The 23,166-nt window shown below is 48.9% G+C and overlaps 1 protein-coding gene across 4 annotated transcripts in view; it reads right to left on the reverse strand.

Moving 5' to 3' along the window:
• Positions 1-23,166, reverse strand: part of ADAMTS7 (ADAM metallopeptidase with thrombospondin type 1 motif 7) — a 69,250-nt gene that overhangs the window by 14,243 nt on the left and 31,841 nt on the right. For all 4 annotated transcript variants that reach the window (XM_061594774.1, XM_061594772.1, XM_061594773.1 and 1 more), the window contains 4 exons: positions 15,135-15,276; positions 5,563-5,689; positions 4,384-4,597; positions 1,523-3,244 (listed from right to left, as the gene is read on the reverse strand). In XM_061594774.1, the coding sequence (XP_061450758.1) occupies positions 1,523-3,244; positions 4,384-4,597; positions 5,563-5,689; positions 15,135-15,276 (2,205 nt within the window). The remainder of the gene's footprint in view (positions 1-1,522; positions 3,245-4,383; positions 4,598-5,562; positions 5,690-15,134; positions 15,277-23,166) is intronic.

Raw genomic sequence — 23,166 nt, forward strand, 5'->3', positions numbered from 1 at the left:
CCCATCTCCATTTACCACCGCTTGATGCTCCCCGGCCTTCTCCCTGCAGCTGCGGGACCCACTCAAAATCACAGAGGCCAGACAGACAGAAAGCCATGTGGCTTGGAACGTTGTCAGATCCAGCCCTCGGAGTGAAGGCAGGATCTTCTCTACCTCTGTCTGCACCCCCATTCTCCATGCTGACGTGGCACCCTGCAGGTGTGGTTGGCCTACAACTCCAACTCGGAGAACACCGCCCTGGTTGCTGGTGAGCTTCCAGACCGAATTCAAGGTGTCAGTACCAGCAGGCAGAGCTCTAAATGACCGGGAGCCCAAGTATTTAAGGAAGCATCTTTCTTCACGCTTGCCAACTTGCAGTTTACAATGAGGGGGGGAAGAGAGAGGGTCTTTTCGCAGAACCACCACCACAGATGGCAAAATGGGGCATGTATGTGCAGACAACCCTTACGGGCTAACATTGATGGTGTCAGGTAAAGGCACCTTTTCTAGCTTCTTAAGATGCAGCAGTAGCGCTGCCCTACCATCTCCAGAGTGCTTTCAGGGGTCCAAAGCAGACCGTGGAAGGGATGTTTCCAGCTTCTCCACTGCCCCTGCCTTTGAAAGCCTTATAAGAAGTTGCTACCAGACTAGGACTCTGAGCAACATCGTGGCGTTGCTAATGGGTTACTAGGAGCCAAGTGAAACTGTCAAAATTCTCCTCTTATTTTTGCTATTGCCAGAAAGTGTAACGTTGCCTGCCAAGAGATACAATGTTGCTGTGTTCATGATATTGAAAAGTTGTTTTTGTTTCCTGTTATATTTACTGTTACATTACTGTTTTATTATTTTTTGTTATTGGGACATTGTTTGTGCAATTGTTGTTGTTGAGATGTGCTTTTGTTCACCTCGTTGTAAGCCACTTTGAGCACACTTGTTTTGTGGAAAGGGGGCATACAAATAAAATGATGAATGAATGAATGACATGAGGGCGGGGGCTTTCTCTGTGGTGGCACCCTGTCTCTGCAACTCCCTTCTGGGGAGATCAGGCAGTCTCCTTCCCTTGCCGTGTGGCGGTGAAACTTAAACATGTTTTTATTTGTCAAGGCCTTTGGAAAAGGATAGGTTCATTTAGCTGTGGAATTTATCACTGTCATTTTAATTACTGTATACTGAATATGGTTCTCTTTCTCCCCCCACCCCAGATTTTATGTTGTTCGCTGACTTGGGCACTCTTCAAGGAGAACGTGGGTGGGGGAGGTATAAATTTAATAAATAAGCAAATTGCAATAAATGAACTCTCAGCAGCCATCAAGGCCAATGATTAGAATGATGGGAATGGTAGTCCAACAACGTCCAGAGGGCATTGGGCTGGCTACCTCTGCTCTAGGCTACAGGGGGACACAAGATTCCTGCAGAGCAAAGAGCTCCAGATGGCTCTCAAAAATGAGCTCTCGGAGGAGAAGTCCTAGTGGCAATGGGGTAAGAGCCAGACGGAGAGTGACCTCCAACAGGGGCTGTTGCTTCCTTCCTGCAGTAAACTTGCCTCACTCCAGTTTCCAGCCTCCCAGCTGGCATTGGGAGCGGCCACTACAGCAGCAGAAGGAACCACAGAGGGCGTCCCATCCTTTCCTTCTTCCTGGTGCTTTACAGGAGCGAGGCTGGGCTGGAGACCTCCACTGCCACTGGCAAACATCCAGTGAACCCCATTGCTGGAGCTCTGATTTCTGAAGAGTCCTTTGTCTCCACTGGAAGGTGTATCCTTAGCACCCAAGTTAATTCCCATGGATTCCTTCTGACTTGGCGCAGGCGACACAGAAGGAAAAGAGTTGGGAGCGGCTGGGCTCTGCCCCCCAAATGTTGGCTCAGTTGGTAACTGCAGCCCTGACGAGTTTGGGTTGTGAGATGCGAGTGCCTGGCTGCCATGTCCGGAAAACGTATATGCTAAGGTGAGGGTGGGCGCCACTGGGGGAAGGTCAATTGTAGGGGGCAGGGCATCCTCACCCTCTACCACTGGGTAGTGCCGGTGGTTCTGGGCATCCGCTGCATGGCTCTTGCCATTTGCCATGTTGTGTGAATCCATGACATCACCAGGGTCCTTGCTGTTCTCACTTGTGTCCTGAGTGGGAAGATTCGGGGTGGTTTCAGTGGAACGAGAGCGTTGATGAATGAAGTGGTCAGGTGGTCCTCTTGCTGTTGCAGCTGCTGTTGCTGAGACTGTGCCAACAGGGGCTTCTTTCGTTCTGCGAGCAGCGCCTCTGTCATCTTCAAGATCAATGACGGCCCGGCCTGCACCCCTTTCCTCTCCGTCACCTTTTTGCACCACACCCAACCAGCGGTTGGGTTCGCTAGCGCTATGATAAGGAACCTGTGAGCTTTCTGCCTCTTGCATCCTGCCCTCAGGAGCGCCAGGCTCACTTCCTTGATTGCTGCTGCCTTTGCCAGGAGGAGACATTGGAGTCGGAACGGTCCAGTAAGAAAAGCTCGCGGGGGTGGTTGCTGCTGCCACATTCCCTCTCAAAACTGTGTTTTCAGAAGCGTCAGGAAAATGTCTTGCTGCTGCTGAAGTGGAGGGGTGATCTCCCCAAAGCGGTGGTGGGGTGCCCTTCCCGCTGACTGCTGTAGGGGAGGTCGCCCAGGGGACCATGGTTGTACCAACAGGACTGTGCAAATTGGCAACAGTTGTGTGTTTGTGAACCCCGTCAGTTTCCTCTTCGTTATTTCCCCCAATATCAGGGGATTTTGTGCTTTTTTTGTCCATTCTGCTCTCTGGTTTTACAATAGGGAGGAAATCTGGGAGCATTTCATTAGAGTCCCCCTTCATGCTGGTTACCATCTTCCTTCCAAGGTCTGGCTTCAAGTCCTCTCCCATGCTGCCTTTCTCGTCAACTGGGTCATAAGACAGATCTTCGTGGAAGTTGATAAAATTATAATCGTAGTAAAAATCGTCCACAAACACATTTCCCTTTTTATTGTTGCTGGGTGAAAAGTCTTCCATTATGGCATTGAGGTCTTTGGATTCAGGTGTTGAAGGGCTAAATCGGGGGATGTGATGGTGAGGGATAAAATTGATTTCGTTAAACAGCTCCTGGCTTGAAGAACCACTCCCGGACCAGTCGGAGACAATGCTCTCAACCCTGTTCCAGCACAGTGGCAATGAACAGACAATTTCGGACGCTGGTTTTTGCCCTGGAGCACAGCTGGCTCTGGTATCATTGGGGCAGTAGACTGGGCGCTGTTGCGTTCCACTCCCACATGTGACCGAACACTGGGAAAGACAAGAGAAAATAACAAGCGTGAGAGACATTGGTAGACAACACACTGTTGCCTGCTTGTCTGTGCCAGCCTTCCCCAACCTGGTGCCCTCCAGATGTTTGGGTCTAGAACTCCCAGCATGCTGGCTGGAGCTGATGGGAGTTCTAGTCCCAAACATATGGATGGCACCAGGTTGGGAAAGGCTGGACTATGCAAAAAAGGTTAGGAGTAACTATAATCCAAGGCTGTTTTGTTCTTTCCACTACAAAAACAAAATCTAACCCTCACTGTCATCCTTAAGCGTCAGGTCACTTTGTTTCCAGATAAAGCTGGACTTGCATGCAAAACCCAAGGGGGCTGGAGAGGTAACCCTGGAGGGATGTCGCACTTCATAGGCCTTCTCTAGTTGCAGTTTCCATCAAGTAACATCTTTCTTCATTTGAGAAAGATTCCTAGCTGAGGTGGGGGTGGGCGCGTGGGGGAGAATGTGGATTTCCTAACTGGGAGAAACAAAGGAGAAGAATCTGCACATTTGTTGAAGGAAAAGCAGATAAAGACGTTCTCTGACCTTTATCTGGAGTCAAAACAACCCACATATCAAAAATAGTTTCATACTACAACAGCATGCCATTCCCTGCTGACCATGTTCACAGCGGACTCTGCCTGATTACAGAAGCCGAGAGATTATGGGAGGGGAAAGGACAGTCAGAGAGCCCAAGGCCACTGGCGCGGGAGAGGCTTCGCCTCACCCAGCGCCCCTGGCTGGACCCCCAGAGCGGCTCGTCCTCAAGAGCGTTCTGATTTCAGAGCACAGAGTCAGCATTCACCAAAGAACTACGCACTGATTTCCAAACAGACGTTTGTGTAACAGGGACCCCGTCTGATCTTGGCTGCCTTGATCTCACATGAGCCTAGGAAGCTGCCTTAACCCGAGTCAAGCCATTGGTCCGTCTAGCTCAGGACTGTCCACACTGACTGGCAGCCGCTCTCCTGGGTGTCAGACAGAGGGCATTCCCAGCCCCACCTGGAGATGCCCTTGGGGACGGGACCTGGGGGCGTCTGCATGCACAGCTGGTGCCCTGCCACTGAGCTACGATGACCCTCCTCCTGCCTCCACAATTTGCACGGCTTTTGCGCTCAGATGCTCCTCACCTCAGACCAGTTGCCGATTGCCCACTGAGCTGGGCAGAGGACCTCTCGGTTGCAGGGGGCCATGGCATCCGGCTTCAAGAGATGCTGGCATTTGCCGGGCAGCAGGGCCCGCTGCTCATCCAGCGCCACACTCTGGATGCAAAGGATGGTCCTCTTCATCAGTCCGGTGTCCCCACAGGTGGCAGAACACACCTGCCATTCGCCAGCCCACCACCTGAGGGGGCAACAAGCGTTAGGAACACAGAGAGCGCCTTCTGCTGACTGAGACCCTTGGCCCATCGGCCTGGTCTACACTGTCAGGCAGCGGCTCCCTTCCCAGGCCTTCCTAGAGATGCCACCAGGAACGGAACTTTCCACACGGGACGTTCTGCAAGCAAAGCAGGTGTTCTACCACGGAGCTCCTTTGGCCCTTCTTTCCTCAGTTAAAGAGTTAGGCAAGGGACCGAGCAGCCAGACCTCCATTTTGGGCACACATTGCTCCATAAGAGGACCCTTTAACGTTTGTTGGGTTGTGTTGAGGAGGCTTCGGTGCACAGACTGAGGGCAGGGGAGCCTGTGAGGTTGGCTTAGATCCAGCCAGACTGTTGCGCCATCCAGCACTGCCTCCTCCAGTTGGCACTCTGCACAAGAACAGAAGGAGAGCCTGGCTGCTGGGATCAGGCCAACGGGATCTAGTCCAGCATTCTGTCCTCACAGAGGCCAACCAGTTGCCCATGGGAAGCCCACAAGCAGGACTGCACAGCAGCCTTCCCCACGCTGGTGCCCTCCAGATATGCTGGCCTACAACTCTCCTCAGCCCCAGCCGGCCGATGGATCTGCGGCTGGCGGGAGTTGTAGTCCAGCAATATCTGGAAGGCACCGAGTTGGAGAAAGCTCCTTGAGGCTCTTGGAAGACACAGGTGCATCCTGCTCTTGTCTGAGATACTTTGCCCTGGAGAGTGAACCTGGGTTCATCTGCATGCAAAGCACACGTTCTGCCACCCAGAAGACAAAGGGGAACCTCCGAGGTTATTGCTGCGTCCTTCCCATCCTCCGAAAAGCTTCCAGAGCAGAGCACAACTCTTGCTCTTCTCCTGGACAGGTACAGTTGAGCAGAGGGTTCCCCTTCCCATGGCAGGACTACACTGCTGCTCTTGGATCCTGCATGCACCCAAAGTAGTGCCCGGTTGCTGAGCTGACCTGGCCGGACAGGGCTCCTCGCTGCAACTCCTCTGCTGGTCGTCAGGCCGGCTGAGCACATTGCAATACCGCTCCTCCACAATCCCAGCCACCTTCTCAACGCAGTGCACAATCTGTCTCTGAACCCCTGAAGAGGGAAGGGGAGGGACTATCAGGCACCACTGGCATCCACAGACGTACATGCCAGCATGCCAAGCACCAATGATGCCGTTGGAGGCACAACACGGGTCCTGAGCAGAGGGGCATCATCTCTCCCCCAGTTGCAGCCCCGCCTGAGGAAACGCGGACCTAGAGAATGCTGGCTGCTCCAACCACCGGCAGACTGAGACGAGCTGGAATCTCTGCTGTTTGGAGCAGCTATCATTTCACCCATGAGCAGTGGCTGAAAGTGAATGTGGGGCACCCCCAGCATCTCCACCTCCTCCCAGGAATGCAGAAGCAGCACAGAACATACATACTTTGGCACTGAGGAAGCCGCTTTGTACCAAGGCAGACCACGGAGCCACCTAGCTCAGCGTGGCCAACGTGGACTGGCAGGCAACGGCTCTCCAGGGCTTCAGGAGGGGATGCCAGGGACTGAACTGCGACCTTCCGCCTGCAAAGCAGGTGCTCTGCCCCTGAGCCACAGTCTCTCCTCTTGCGGGGTGTTAACCCCCCCCCCCAATTGCTGCATTTGGCATTTACTGTAGCAAGGACCTTTCTGGAGGGAAAGTAGGGGTTAAAGACTGCAGAAGAGGCTGCAGGTCTCTAAGCATTGCACCTGCTGTTCCTAAGAGCCCCCTCCGCAGGTCGGGGGGGGGGAAGCAGCAGGAGGCAAAGAGAGAGCCAGGAATGTTGTAATTAAGTACCCGACCCAGAGCTCAGCCATTGGGGGGCCACCAAAGGTCAGGTTGAAACCGTAGCATGCCAAGACACACACACACACACACACACACACACAGAGAGAGAGAGAGAGAAAGAGCATGCACACAGGGAGCATGGATGACCAAATAACAAACAAGAGGCCTCTTTGTCTGCCTTTCTTCTTTGTCAGGGAGCCCTCCAGCAACTCCCTCACCCTCCCTCACCGGACTCCCTGTTTTTAAGTTGTCCAAGGCAGGGCTGGGCTGTGTCCTCAAAAGCATGCACATGAGCGCTTTACTGTGCAGGACAAAGAAAACTGGTTCCCTGTAACAGAACCCTTGAAAGGAGCAGACTTGGAGCTCCATTTCAGAGGCCAGTTTGCTCTCTTGTTACCTTCAGCCCCGAACTTTCCCTGCCATTAACAAGAAAGAAAGAAATCTAAATTGTAGATCCTGGCATTTCAAGATCCAGGAATTAGGGTACTTTAAAAATAAACACTGTAATTTATTCATCTGCCTCTGTGTTTTTGTTTTGCATTGTGATGCCTGCTTGCAATAATTGGTGCATCAGTAACAAGCCTCCCAGGGAGCCAATTTTCTGCTAGGCAGGCCCTGCACCATCAGCCATGCACAATGCCACAGATTGTCTGTGAGAACAATAGCCCTATTCTGCCAGGAACAGCAGCGCCAATCTGAGGAGTGCTATTGTAATCAGATGTTTTCAGCTCCACAGGGCTGAGGAAGAATCCTGGAAACTGAACTCCGCCATGTGGGGCCAGTGGCCAGCCAAGGCTCTGAAATAAGGAGCGTCCGTCCGACAAGAGCACCAAAAGCCAACCTCGGAAAGCAATCAAGGAGGGGCCACACAGGAGAGGAGTAGTTTCCTATGCAAGACTGATTGCTTTGTTTTGATGCACCCAATGCTCCAGCAGCATGTTATATTTTCATCTTGCTCTTCCTATGAAGACCTCAGAGTGGTGTACGCAGCCCTCCACTGTTAATCGTCACCCTATGAGGCAGAATAGGCGAAGGATGTCTCCAAACTATTTTGCCGGAGAGATTCAAGAGCATATCAGAACTTGAACTTTGCACAATTAAAGTGGATGGACTGACTCAGTCACCTTGGCCCAACAAACCCACTTAAACACACACACACACACAGAGAGACTTTTTGCAGTTAGGGAAGCGAAGGGGAAATGCCCAGGAAAGTGTGGGATGAACAAGTTACAAAGAGGAAAACATCATGCAAGCAGATTGGTATGACAATGACAATACAACAGTGCTCATTGTTGTATAACCTCCCTGCAAATCAGAAGGAAACAATATAATCTAGCCTCCACGTAAGCCTTGTGCAAGCAAATCAGGATGGATGCTCAATCAACAGTCCATCTAGAGGAGCTGAGGAATGACCCCAAAGTCACCAGGGGAGCTTCAACGCCGAGCAGGGAATCGGCACTCTAGCCCACCACAGCCGTTCTCCCATCAGCCCCACATCATACAGCCAGGCTGGCTGGGGCTGATGGGAGTTGTGGTCCAAAACATCGGGACAGCACCAGGTTGGCGGAGGCTGCTCCAGCCACCATGTTGCTCTGACTTTCTGGAACACCCTCTGCTCAGTTTGCAATAAAAATGTCAACAATGAGACACTAATCAATTTCAGCCACAAAAGCAGAAAGCCTCATAAAACCAGCATCAGGAAACAAGGCAGACAACAATGTAATATCCAGCATAAAAGCCAATCTAGAGAGAGGGGAACCTCTGAGATTAAATAGTGTTTATCTGTGTTCTGAAGGCTACATAGCTGCCCCCCCCCGGCATTCTTCAGGCAGCAGAAGCTCCTCTGCAAAAGATCCTCCACAGAAGGTCTCAGCACGAATGGGCAGGGTATTTGGGAGGTGTCTGTCATTCCAGTAAAGAGAGGCCCCTGCCCCAGCCCCCCTCAGCTGCCGCAATGGATGTTTCCAGACCGCTGGAGCTATTTTAGCGCAATTGTTTGGATAAAATGGTCTATTCATTGCCTGCTAACCTTGACGGCTCTAGATAGGAAGCGTCTGGGGGACAGCTCAGCAGCGGCTGCCTCTATCCATTTTGGCCTTCTTGGTCACCTGTGACAACGACAGAGGCGCCCAGAATCCTCGGCTTCCGCACATTTGCAGCAGCTTAAAAGTCAAAACACAAAACAGCTGCAAAGGCGTCTCCCTGCAGATGCCGAAAGCAGCAGCTTTTGGAGAACTCTTTGTGTGGACCGGCTATGATTGACAGAGCCTTTTGCATGTGCCCTTCAGTCAAGAGCCAGACAACAAAGAAGAGAAAGCAACCAGATGTGTGACAAGTGGGGGTGGGTGGGAGCTCAGTTGGCCTCCCTGGGGTGGGGGGGTATTGTCTCTTTAAATAGCTGCTATGGGATCTCTCCAGATAGCCTTTTTCTTGTGCATTCATGACAATTGGCACTCATCATGGTATCAGGCAGTTAAACGCGATTCCACCTTCAATACTGTTTGTGCCTGCAAGACACGCAACTGCTCCATTTCCAATTGGGGCACGTCTCATACTTCCTGCTGAAATCCTGTAACTTTTCTTACCACAAATGTTCCAGGAGTGTGTGTGTCCCACTTGTGTTGTGCTCTAGTGCAACAGGGCTCCTCCATATGGCAATAACACAGTAACTATGGGGAAGCATCGCAAAACAACCAATAAGGAGGAATGATGCGCGGCTGATCCACTTTAAATCCAGTTGGTATAGCACAGTGGGGAGAAGAGCCTGGCTGGGAGTCCAGAGTCTGTGAGTTCACATCCCCGCTCATGTCTCCCGGGTGTAAAGGGCAGCTAAAGATCACCCCCACAGGGAGTGGCTCAGGGGTTACGTGCCCTGCCACCTGTGCAGCTGTGGGCAAGCTGCATAGTCCCAAGGAGCCCAGTTGCCCCCCAGCTGGCAGTTGCGGACAAGGAAGGGGCTGGCTTGTGTAGCTGTGGCAAGCTGGGGAGGACTAGCCTCAGAGGGAGGCCATGGGAAACCCCCTCTGAATACTGCTTACCATGAACACCCTGTTCATAGGGTCACCATAAGTCAGGATCGACTTGAAGGCAGGCCATTTCCATTCAATGCACTATTATTGCTCCAATGACATGCTACAGGATACAGCTGCAAAGACCACATCAGTCTGGAAGGGGCCCTTGTCTTAAAGGTCAAGCACGCTAGCAGGGAGCACCTTTCAGGCAGGTGACCGTGGCAGGCTGGTTGGCTGGTGCCTCTTGGTCTGGGCTGAAGGCAGGTTCTGGTGGAGGACGAATTTGGCCTCCGGCTGGCAAGGGTTTGTTTCAGCATTTGGAAAGGGAGGTCCAGCAGTACTCTCCACGGCTCGGGGTGGGGAGGGGAATGTTCTGAGGCAGGACAGAGGAGACAAGGCTGCAGCTGAGCAGGTTTCTGTCTTGCTGCATTCTTCTTCCCAGGAGACGTAAGAGTTTCCACCCCCTGCAGTAGCCTTCCCCAAGCTGGTGCCCTCCAGGTGGCCTGATGGGAACTGTAGTCTAACACATCTGGAGGGCACCGGCCTGGGAGAGCCTGTTCGTTACAGTTTCCTGACAGTGTTTTGTTTTGGGCTTTTTGTTTTTTAAAAAGGAAAACAGTTATGGAAATAAAACTGAAAAGTTGTAGCAGCCCAGGATTCCAAGTGGGAAGTGCCGAAGGGTGCGTGCATGTCTGAGGGAGGGAACCAAAGCCCTGCCCTCACTGCAGGGGCCAATGGCACACACTCAGCTGCGCTTGCTCCAGCCACACGGGGCTCCAATTTGCTGCCTCCTTCAGTGTGGAGCTCCCCTGCTAATGAGCTCACCACGTTTCAGAATTCTCTTCCGTGTGGGCTTCAAGCAGTCTGGGTCATTTCCTCCCGGAGCTGCACTAAAAGTCTCCTACGGCTCTGTTCTTGTTTTCCTAATTGTTTTTCATTCAGAATAACAGAGACATAAATGCTGGAACAAATAAAACTCTCCCCACATTGTAATGCTCAAGCCGTTCCTTTCTGCTGGGCCAAAGGTATGGTCCACCATGCCGGGCAGGGGCGGGGGCAGGCTATAGGGCTGGCCGACCTGGTCCCAAAGTAGCCTTGCTAGAGAAGACATTTGGGCTGCTTCCAGACTGTCATTTGCTTTTCTTAGGAGGGGGAAGGGGGAATTCAATCACATACCAGCAAATTCAGGTTGTGCAATTAAAGTGGATTCAGGGCTTTTGCATATTAAATGCACTTCTCTAACCAAAAAGGGGGGGGAAAGTCTTTTTGCAGTAAGAAAAGCATGCAAAAATACAATGGAAAGTGGTGGATAACAATTGCTTGATGCAAGGCCACATAACCTCCTTGCAAAAAAAATAAAAATAAGCAGCTCAAGTTGTCCGACCTCCCTGCAAACTTTGGGCAAGCAAATCAGGATGCTCACTAAACAGGTCGCCTGGAGGTGACCTTCATTTAATTCGTATGCAGGTTTACTCAGAAATAAGTCCCAGAGCGTTTAGTAGGACTTTCTCTTGAGCAAGTGTGCACAGGATTGCATCTGGTACTTAGACAATTCTATGAATGCACAACAGCTCTGGACTGGAAGTTCACTGTAATTTGATGGAAGAACAGTATGGACAAATTTGGATGGATATATATATATTACACCCCTTTCATATTACATTTCTTACACCCCAGCCAGCATTGCCCCTCGGAAGAGCTCCCTTTACAACAACGCCTCCAGCGCACTCCGCCTCACTTGCCACAAATCTGCCCTTGCTGGGAGCTGCTTTGCTAGGCCACTGCTCAACCGAATGGAGACACAGCTGGCATCCCCTCTCCCCCCCTAAGCACTCCTTCCTTTCTCCACGGCCAGCTAACACTTTGCTCCGAGCCTGATCTTGCAAAGGGTTCTCCTTCTGTCATCCCTTCCCAGCTGGCTGAGGCGCATCAACAATTGCCTGGGAGCAAGGAAGAGGTGGGAGGCCAGTGGTTGGCGCAGCTAAGAGGGAAATGATCGCAGCTCCCTGGGGGGCTTGACACTGGAGCTGCTGGCGTGCAGGCCGGACAATCCCCATGGGGCAGGCCACAAGCCAGAATCTGATGTGCTTTTGGCAGCCTCACTTTCTGGAAGGAAACTGAAAAGACGCTTGGCTGGCAAACTTCCTCTCCCAACCCAGTTAATGAAGAAATCATATGATAGCGCCCCTTCCCTGCCTTCCTCAGTCAGAAAAGCAGCAGTAGGATTATGTCACCTTTTGCTCTCTGATTGCCTATCTGCCCCTTCTCCTTTTCCAGACCCAGAACATGCTTAAAGGTTTCCTTTCAAAGCATGGAGAGAACAATCCATAAAGCCAATAAGCCACAAATGTTTTCAGCGGCTGGTCTCAACATCTGCAGCACAGCAACTTAGCTGCAGACTTTGGGCATGTATGTGGGAGACCCCAGTTGGGATCCCTGAATGGCCATGAAGTCCACTGGCAGCCTTGAGACAAGTCCTAGAAACTGCCTCAAAGGTGGAAATATGGAATCCACATCCACATTCAACTGTGGCTGGGGCCAGCCTGACACTCTAATTGCACTCTGTTTGGCAACTAGCTTGCTTGTGAATGCCTTTCAGTGGAGAGCCCAACTCCCAAGCAAACATGTGGATTGCAGTTCCTCTTCTCTTTCTCCCTTCCCTTGCTATCTGCTGCAGGCAAAGGTTTAGACCAGCCCGCCACCTAGAGTCAAGCCCATACACACAACGTGTACACACAATGGGCTCAAAGCATTGCTGGTGGGCACGAGGGGCATTGCACAAGGGGCTGGCTGAGCCAAAGCTGCAGGAGTCACATTAAGTGAGCAAAGCTGGATGCTTCAGGGGAAGGCACCTGCCAATCAACAGCCCATCAAGCCCAGAGGAATATCCACGTTTGCAATCCCAAATGCAGCCATTTGCCAAGCAGTTTGAAAGCCAGAGCAAGACCCACCAAGATCTCACAAGGACATCCCTTTTGGTGCTGCTCCAGGCTGCATCAAGGGTGGGTTGATGACATCTTCTAAAACATCTGGAGCAGTGACCCTGCAGAGGAGTTTGGGAAGCCAAAGGGTTGTTCTCTTGGGGTAGAGATGCCCCACTAGAAAGAAAGGAAAAGAAAAGTGCAGCGATCTCTAGCCAGTGTAGCTGTGCCAAGCCACAACTAGGACAGCTGAAAGGGGAGACCCTAAGTCTTCTCAGGCAATGCAGTCTGAAAACATCCTGCCCGCTGCCTGTACAGCTCAGGCCTCTGGGCTCTGTGTAGCGGTAAAAGCCATCTGCACAAAGCCTGCCTGCCAGTTGTGATTGATCACACAGAGTTTCTCAGCTGCAGACTGTGCTCAGAGTGGTGCAGGGCAGCATGTCTCCCGAGGAAGCATTTGCCTGCAGGGCAAAAAATGCAGCAATGAGGAGTCAGCTGGGAGGATCCTGTCCTCTGGAGGTTTGTTATGGAGACTCACGGCAGCTTCTTCCTCCAAATTGTTGGGCTCATGTTTATCCATGCTAGTGGGTTCAGCGAATCTCCTGGGATTTGTAGTAGCAGAAGGTAAGAGCGAGCCATTTCCCCTTGCCAGAGAGGGGGCTTTTCTTTGGAAGACACTGCCTTCTGAACAACACTGGCGTACAGGGAAATGCATCTTGCATGCTTCAGAGAGTGACCGAAGACACTTAATTCCGACATCAAAACCTCTTAATCACTCTGGATTAAGGAAACTTAAATAGTTTTGAAATTGTTGATGAATGTGCTGAAAGGGCAGAAAATCCACCCCTTTCCACCTGACAGTCTATAAGGGGCTAAGGGAGGTTCCTGATGTTCTGCTTATTGAGCATTCATCCTGATTCGTTTGCGGGGAGATTGGACGACACTGTGTCAATGCCAGCCTTGTTCCACACTTCCTGGTGCAGTTCCCCACCACTTTTCTTACTGCAGAATGTCTACACTTTTGGGGAAGTGCGTTTGTTGCACAAGACCTCCCAATCAGCTACAATTGTACCATCTGAATTTGCCGGTATGAGATTGAATCCTACCCCAAAACAACGACAGTCTGACAGCGTCCTAAGGGAGGGAAAAGCCTAGTGTGCTCAAGATGAATTCGCCTGTGTGTTTGCCCCTCAGACCCCTGCTTTAATAAACTCGGCTTTAGAGCCTTTCCCAGTTGTCCCAGTTTTCCCATGATGAGACAAAAGAAGGAATATCTAAGACTGAGGCAACGCCTTCTGCTTTCTGTTTTTCAAACTGTCTATTTCCAAAGAGGTCTTGACCAGCCAGCAACTAGAGAGAGAAGCAGACACAGCTGCACAAACAGAGACACACACATTTACAGGCCACTGCGCATGCGCGCACACAGTCCGCACACACAGAGAGGCAAAGAGTCAGCATCCCAGACAAAGGGGCGCAGTCAAGGTCCAAAGGCACCCAGCAGAGCAGCCCACCTGATCACTCTGCTACATTTGCAACAACAATGAATGCACGGCCCAAACATCATCACCATCATCTTCCACAAGCCAGTGGCAGCAGCATTTGCAACCCCCTTTCCTCCCTTCCCTTCCTTGCCAACAAAGTAAATTGCCCTCACCTGCCCGCCTCACCTCACTTCCTGCTCTTAATTAGGCAGCACCTCAAGCCAGGGTGCTGGACCCCCAAGTTAGGGCAAGCACTGAGGCCTCTAACTGAGATGTCCACAAACGAAATGCATTTAGGGTTTCTAATCAAAGTGGTCCAGACATGTCGCATGCTCACATCTGCACTGTGCACTTCTAACAGTGGGTTACGGGCATGATGAAGGGATAGCAAATTTTTAGCTACAGAAATGATCATCATCACCACCACCACGACGCCACAACCTTTTGATGCAAGTAGACAGGGGAAGGATGCGCCGCCTGGGCTTTGCAGCCCCACATGATGGCCCTGCTCTTGGGTTCAAAATGCTTGGGAATACTCCACATTTTGTAGAGTTTTCCTACATCACAAGTGTTATCTCAGGTAGGACACCAAGTGAGATCATGGCTCAGCTGAGATTTGTATTGGGGACATTTCCACTCAGGCTCTTAACAGTCCGATCCCAATTTGCCATTGTTTCAAGGAGCCTACCGAGCAGAGATTAGGTCTTTCTGCCACACAGAATTGTTTATTCATTGCTTTATACAAAACATATCTCAAAGTGACTTACAACATCATAAAATATGAAAACAGCTAAAATAATTGAAAAACTGGGTAACAACAAGAAAAACAAAATACTGTAAACAAATGTTTCCTAAAGTGCTCAACCAGCAATACTAAAGAAAGGACAAATCCTTCCCAACCTAGAAGACGAGCACCACAAAAGAGACAGACTCATACAATGGTATAATCCAAATTTGACAACTAAAAGTCTGGGAAAACAAGAATTGCCTGGCAGCTAAAAGCCGATAATGATGGCATCAGGCGTGTTTCCCTGGGGAGAGCAATCCACAGACAGACAGCCATCGCTGGAAAAGCCTGTTCTCTCCTTGCCACCCTCTTGCACCTTCCTCAGAGGAAGCCCATGGAGAAGGACCTCTGATTATGACTGCAGGGCTTTGGGAAGGTCCCGCCAATTTCCTGCCATTTCTTTCTCCCAATGCAAAAGGTTTGTGGCTTTTGCTCCTTGGCCAGAACTTTACCATTCCTGCCACTTGTAACACAACACTGGAAGATGAAATAAAGACATGGCCCCACACAAACAGAGAGGCAGGCATCGTTACCTGTCCCACAGGTGGCTGTGCATTTTGTCCAGGGTCCATATTGCCAGAAGAATTCAGCTGGAGCGATCTCGTTCTCACTATCGGATTCCCTCTGAATGGTGTATTGATAGCGGATTCCAGGGTTCTTCTCCTGGAATAAAAGCTGCGACACAAGGAATAAAATACTATTACAGCATTCAGCCAGACAATAGGAAAAGCTTTTATCCAAATGTGATCTGAGTACTGGGAAAATGTGACATCCTGCACAGAGGAGTAGTGCATCCAGGAAAAAAAACTCCAGGGGCAACTGCAGAAAAGGACCAGCAACTGCATGTCCAGAGAGTGGTTGGTTGTCTGTTTTCATAGAATTACAAAAGGGGGGAGAAACCTCCTGTCTGCTCCTCAGACCTCATGACAACAGGATGCATCCGTGGGCTCCTCCAGGTGGCCTTTTTATCAGCATCCACTCTGGTTTGCTGCACGAAGCCGATGCAGAGGTCTTGCTGTGCCTGTCTTTATGGAGCATTTGTTTAGATTCATATATGGGGCAGTTACACCACAATGAGCTTTTACCCTGATTTCCTTGCGGGGTGTTTGCATGCCTTTACATGATTCATCTGTTTATCCCACACTTTCAGGTGCATTTACTGGTCGCTTTCCTAACCACAAAAAGTTTTTTTTTTTTAATGGATTTCTTGTGCTGGGTGACAGATCCTTTAAATCCACTTTAACCGCGCAAACTTACTATTCCAATATGTGCTTGAATCTCTCCCACAAAATATTGACAGCCTGGAGACAATCCCAGTTGCTGTTGTTTTGCGACAGACAGATGGATTGACATTAAACTTCAGGAAAGAGAATCTAATGGAACATAACCTCCTCTCAGAAACCTCCACGGATAGCAAAGTCACTCAGCTTAGAGGTGATGGGGGAGGAGGGGGTGGTGTTCTCTAGGTATAAGGTATCCTGCCAGTAGGACAAGGAGATTGAACTTGCAGAAGAAGGCTTGTTATGTGCCTTCAAGTCGATCACGACTTATGGTGACCCTGTGAATCAGTGACCTCCAACAGCATCTGTCATGAACCACCCTGTTCAGATCTTGTAAGTTCAGGTCTGTGACTTCCTTTATGGAATCAATCCATCTCTTGTTTGGCCTTCCTCTTTTTCTACTCCCTTCCATTTTCCCCATGAGAAGGCTAGTCTTCACTAACTCCGTAATGAGAGTCACAATGCACTGGTGTAACTACGGCGCAGGACAAAGGGTAACTTGACTACTCAAGCGTGCCTGTCGCGGCAGAGCTGGTTTATGCCATTAGATGAAGTACAATTTGCAAAGAGTTGTCAGGAGCCAGTGTTCACTTAGGCCTGTGGGGATGCCTCATTCCTGGAAGCGGCTTGGGACTCCCAAAGAACTCATCAAGCATCCCAGCTCACTCAGTCATGCAGACATTCTGCCTGGGCCACTGGAGGAGGCCCTACACTTCACTGTGGACCCAGACCCTCCCTCTTGATCCCCCAGGAGCTAAAATGAAGGTGGTCCTGGTGGGGGATACAGAGTTGGTGGAGGAGGGCTTGTCCAGCTGCAAGAGACTTCGGGGCCAGAGATCTACTCAGAAGGAGCTGCCCTGCCAAGGATTAGGAAGGGGAGGCTCTGGCTGTCCCAGCACAAAACCTCTCCATCTGTCTGCCCGTTGCTGGGAAAAACAGCTCCCAGGAGGCCACCTCTCTTTTGGGAAGCCCTGTTATGGCTCCTGACTGAGCCTTGCATAGCTCTGGGGTTGCCTTCCGCACCAGTGCCCCTTCCCACAGCCCTCGCTGCATCCACGGTTTGGTCTCAGCCTACTCAGACCCCAGCAGGAGGAACTGACCTTAGGCAAGAGTGAACAACAGCCCTGAATGGATGTCCACACAAGCCTGTTCCCCCTTGTGACTGCGAGGCCTTGCTCACTCCTAAGTAGGGATGTTGGAGGATTCAGGAAAAAACAAAACAAAGGAAAGCAGGAGCGGAAATTGCTGATGTCTCGTCCCATGTCCAGAATGGACATCAGCCCAGCAAATACGATTGGTATTCACTGTTGTTGTTCTTTCAGACTGCAAAAGGAACTTAATTGATTATGCCCCCCCCATTCCCCTACATTCGCATTGCATTTCCTTTGCACTGAAATTAATGGGATGGAATGATGGGATGACTACAGTATGGCATTTACCTAATTTTGCCACAGCAGATAGCAAGATGAATAATGTTTTTGGTGGAAGACAAACTGCAGTGGAATGCAAACAGTGCTGCATATGACAGAGGCAGGGTGGGATGGAAAACAGCCCCTTTCTTACATCCCTGCTCATAAGCCCCACAACCAGTATCCAACCTGTTGTATTCCTACAATTTCAGCCTCTTAAATGTGTTTTCTCCTGATTTGAGATGCCTTTTCTGTCTCTCCTGCTGCCGCTGTGCAAGTGCTTCATAGTCTTTTTTTTTTTTAAGGAAAAAATTGTCATTATTTACAATCCACACCGACATACCAGTGCAGCTTATCTGCAAACTTATTTGCAGACTTATCTGCAAACACACAGCTGCTGTTGAAAGCATGTCTGCACCACAACTCTAAACCAGTTTCAAGGACTCCTGAGAACAGCAAGTCTGTAAAGGGAGGCCAAAATAATTTCTCAGCATTCTTGTAGGATTGGGCCCTATGGAAGGAAGAGCCCTGAGAGTTAAAACAGTTTCTCAAATATATTTCCAAAGTGATGTCAGTGTGCAGCAGTAGGCAAATACCCTCATGAAGCCTCCTTACAAACGGCTCAAATATCAGTCTGGGGGAGAGGGAGGGGGGGAAAGGTTTGCAGACTTAACACTCTTAAAGCTTTCATTGTTGCCAAAGCTTTGTTGCTCTTGAACTGAAGGAGGCCACTGCTCCAAAGCCTTGTTGAGGAATGTCCCAAGCATTTTCTTAAAAAGGGTTTTCAATTAAATTACAAATCCCAGGGAGCGTTCCAAGGGATTATCTGGTATAAGTCATTCCAAGATGTTAACATGAACACAGAAAATGATAATCTTTTAAAAGTAGGAGAAAGCAACTTTGACACTCTCTCTGATGTTTCTTTCTAACTAAACAAAGGCGTTAACACTTGTTAGCCCCTCTCCTGAGACTCTTTCTCTTCCAGCTGGTGGGTACAAGAACTAGGCACTGCTGTCTGAATTTGTTTTTTCACCCTCCTCCCTCCCAATCCTTTTTCCTTTTGTGCCATACCCTTTATGGAAATAAGCCTGAGGGCAAGGACTAGCTTGTCTTATTGATATTTGCAAGTCTCTCTGCAAATCTTTTTTTGGCTGAAGAGTAGGGTACATTTACTTGAAATAAATAAAAATAAATAAAAGTGCCCATTTTTTATGACGACGGAGAAGGGCCATAGCTGTCAGAGTGCCTGCTTTGCATAAAGCAAGTCCCGGGTCCCAGCTAGGGCTAGGAAAGATTCCCTGTCTGAAGCCCTGGCAAGCTGCTGCCAGCCAGTGTAGGCAGCACTGAGCTAGATGGACCTACTACGGTCTGACTCTGTAGAAGCCAGAGCCTGATGTTCCTGTATGTGAGCCAAAAGGTCTCCTTTTGGCAGAGAAGGCAACAGAAAGAGCACCTAGGGATGGATAGTCAAAGCCTTGTTTTTAATAGCATTAAAAGAGAGCATTCGAAGTTGCAGCCTGGTGAGCATCTTGTCTGGCTAGTAGCTCTTCATAAAAACAAATGACAATAAAGAGTCTTGTGGCACCTTAGAGACTGGGCTACAGTCCAATTCATCAGATGCATGAAGAGTTGTCCTAAGTTACAGGAAAATATTTGGCACTCTGAAACCCGGAAAGGCGCCTGGTCCAGACGCTATTCCCCCTGAATTACTAAAGTCCAACCAAGCCTGGTGGACGCCTCTCCTAGCAAATTTATTTACCTCAATTAATAACTGGAAGAGTGGTGTTAGTTTAATTATTGACTGTAGTTTTTACTGGTTTTATATTGTATTTTATTGTATCAATGTACGTCGCCTAGAGTGGCCGTTAATTCGGCCAGATAGGCGACTCATAAATAAAATTTTATTATTATTATTATTATTATTGTTGTTGTTGTTGTTGTTGTTGTTGTTGTTGTTATTATTGTTATTATTATTATAACACTGGCCATTTTCCTATCACCTGGCTTGAAGCCATTGTCATTCCTATTTACAAGAAAGGAGCCAGAGACGAGCCGGCAAACTATAGGCCAATCAGCCTCCTCTCAGTAGTCGGCAAGCTTTATGCCAGCTACTTAAATCTAAAGCTGACCTCTTGGCTAGAGGATGAAAACATTATAGGCTGGGAACAGGCTGGCTTTAGGAAAGGGAGATCCACACTGGACCACTGCATCCTATTGAATCCTTTGGCAGAAAAATACATGGACCTCTTGGGTAATGGCTTATTCGTGGCCTTTGTTGACCTTAAATCTGCGTTTGATGCCATCCCAAGAGACAAACTCTGGGCCAAGCTCTATCGCTCTAACATCGATAAGAGACTTCTGTACCTTATCCATCGTCTCCACCAAACGACTACCATCCGTGTTCGCTGTGGTTCCGATGGGACATTAACAAATTCTATCCCTGTATATAATGGCGTCAAGCAGGGATGTATTTTGGCCCCTGCACTTTTTAATTTTTATTTAAGTGACCTCAGTGTATGCTGTCATTCTCCCGCTTTCCATCCCCCAAAGGTGGCTGACCAAAAATGTCCTCTGCTCCTCTATGCAGACGACGCAGCCCTTCTTGCCTTGTCTCCGATAGGCCTTAAAAGATTATTCTGCGCCTTCATGACCTACTGCTCTCTAAACTCATTACTCATAAACTTTGACAAAACTAAAATTTTGGCTTTTTCCCGCCGTCGTACAACTTCCGAATGGACAATTAACGGGAAAAAAATTGCCCAGGTTAGACAATTCAGGTACTTGGGGATCTTGTTCCACTCCTCCCTATCCTGGTCCCCCCATATATATTCGGCAACGCAAACTACCAGGAATACAATGAAAGCTATCTCACGCTTTTTTTATACTAGAGGTGGACAGTACATTCCCGTCGCTTCTCAGGTTTTTAAATCAAAGATTTTTCCTCAACTTTTGTATGGTGCCCCTCTATGGGCCCCAAGTTTTAATCCTAAAATCGAATCAATCCTGTCAACATTTTTAAGACTAATTTTTGGAGTCCCACGTTGTGTTCCAGCCGCAGCCCTCAGGCTGGAGACTGGTTTACCTTCCCTTGAATTCCATGCTTGGGTATTAACTTTTAGATATTGGGTCAAACTAGCCTATATGAATCTTCCCCCCGGCCACTTACATTTTCTTTGGCGTGATCCCTTCTCAAGTTCGTGGTCCAAAGCCCTCCTTGCTAAACTGGCTTTATTAGGCTTCTCAGTGGATTATTTATCCTCACTGGATCCTGAGACAGCCAGATGGACCATAGAGACTCGATTAAAGGACACTTACCTTCAAAGCTCCTGGACAAATGCAACTAAAACTTGCTCTCCCTTATACTCCAATTTAAGTTTCCCCTTCCCCAATTCAGCCCCCTATCTGGAGTACCTGACTACACCTAAATTCCGCCACGCCTTCTCTAGGGCGCGGTTTAACTGTATTTTTTCCTCGCTTATTGTGGGTCGATACCAGGGTACCCCCTTTGATCTCCGTTTTTGTCCCTGTAATACTGTAGACATTGAGTCCTTGTCTCATGTCTTTTTTGTTTGCCCTTATTATCGCATGGCACGTTCCAGATACTTAAATCCTATTTTAATAAACCTTCCTGGCAGGTCCAGGATAGTTTTATTGCAATATCTTCTGGATGGCAAGGTCAAATCAATAACCTTATCCGTCGCAAAGTTTATTTTTACTGCCCAACGGATCCGAAGGAAGATCATCCCTCCCTCCTAGTCAGCCAGGCTATTCTATATATATATATATATACACAGTTGACTTTACTCGTAATAGAAAACCAAGAATATGTGTTTTTATTCTTGGTTTTCTATTACGAGTAAAGTCAACTGTATATTGTATTTTGGGTCTTTGACCGCAAATAAACTTGATTGATTGATTGATTGATTGATACAGGAAAATATACATTTTGGGGGGGGGATTGTAAACAGAGAGGTCAGAGGGAAATGAAACACATAAAAGTTCAGACAGTGATAATTACATAATTAACAGTTAATGATTACCATAGCGTGTACTTTTCTGCCTTTCCTTTCCTTCTGACCTCGCTGTTTCCAGTTCCACAGCATCACCACCTGAAACTCAGGGTAACATTTCTTTCATGCAACTGATGAAATAAAGCTTATAAAAAGTATAAAAACTTGGGAGTCTATAAGGGGTCACAAGTCTCTTTGTTGTTTTTGCTTCAAGGGTCTACTGCGGCTACCCCTCTGACGTTTTGTTGGACATTCCAGGTTTCTGCATCAACTGCTGCTGCTGCTGCTGACTGATCTCCTGGGGGATACAGTGGAAGGCGTATCCATGAGAAGGTTACATGAGTCTAGCATGGCACCCATTTACCACTTCTGGAGCATTCTTCAAAGCACTGGCACAGGAGAGCAATTACTGATATGGGTAGCACAAGAGCTCTTCCTTTCCTGAGGGGTGGAAGGGCAGACGGATGGAGGTGTCCTTTCCATTCTCATTTGAATGTGAACCTACCAAATGTGCACTTCCCAAAACAGAATGCAAACTGAAATCCCCTGCGCTCCCTTCACACCTTGCACTCCTCCACATTTTACAAGGCAGTTCTCCAAGCAAGGAATGGGCACAAAATTGTGCATATTAATTAGTGGAAAGTGTGCAAAAATGCACAGTGAAAAGAATATGCAAAAATGCATTCTGTTAGGAGGTTTGTTGAGAAACTGCACACGACAGGAAAACTGCATACAAAATGTTTATATCAGGAGAAACATGAAGGGAAACGCAAGCACACATGTTCATGCAGATTTTTTAAAATTTGCAAACTTATGTAGAAATGGAAGGAACTGAGAGAAACTAAAATTCGTCCATCCCTAAGAAGGTATGAGCTCTGATTTTTCTGGGGACCAGCCAGGAAATTCTGGGGAAAAGAGAGTGTGTCTGTGCATGTGTGCATGCATGCGCACGCATGTGAGATGAGCTATTTGTACCCTCATTTGCTTCAGAGTTCTTTACATCAAGATTTTTAAAAACCTCCCACTGACACTTTTACAATGCAACCATGGGAAACTTGGTTCTCTGACAGAACGGGACATTAATATTCTGCAAATGCCGTGGTAAAGACAGAGCAGGCCAGCCTGTCTTGACCCACCTCCTGCACAACCCTCACGTGTATCTGAACTCTCTTCACCAGGCAGTGATGTGGGAAGAGGAGAGCTTGCCTTCCCTGCGGGTCTCTGAAAGCAAACTCCTTTGTTTTAGGACTCACAGGCAGCTGGAGGAAGATGAGAGGGTGGTGGTGGTGGTCAAAAAAGGAATAGAATTCCTTCTCTTGTCAGGCTGGAAGGAAAAGGGAATGTTAAAGTAAACACCTCCCTGCAAGAGGGGGGGAAAGCCCTGACATGCATTTAACTCGTAAGTGCTCTCCTAGGAAGCGTGGCTCCTTCAACTGGCCTTTTCTGGAGAAAACAGCCAATGAACAGGCCGTACATGCAAGGCAGAAGCCTGTATTATTGACAGGAGGGGCCCTACTGGGGTCTCTACATTAACAGCAGCCTCTGGAAAAATAAGGTGCTGAGGACCCTCTTTGGCACCTTCTGCACCCAAAGCACTCTGTCTCCTGAGCAAATTAACCATGTGCTGTTTGGGTCTGATGGGAGTTGTAGTCCAAAACATCTTCAGGGCACCGGGTTGGAGAAGGCTGCTTTAAGGAATGCTGCAACAGACGTTCATTTCAGTTGGACGGAGAGAGGCTAGATCCACCCACTGAAGCCAGCAAAGACATTCCAGATCAAGAGGAGGCTTCCCGCTGCCAAACACTGTGGTTTCCAAAGTGACTCAGAGAACTGCTTTACTCAGAACTCTGTGCACAGCTTTGCTGA

Source organism: Rhineura floridana, chromosome 14, assembly GCF_030035675.1.
Source record: "Rhineura floridana isolate rRhiFlo1 chromosome 14, rRhiFlo1.hap2, whole genome shotgun sequence".
In the NCBI taxonomy this organism is placed as follows: Eukaryota; Metazoa; Chordata; class Lepidosauria; order Squamata; family Rhineuridae; genus Rhineura; species Rhineura floridana.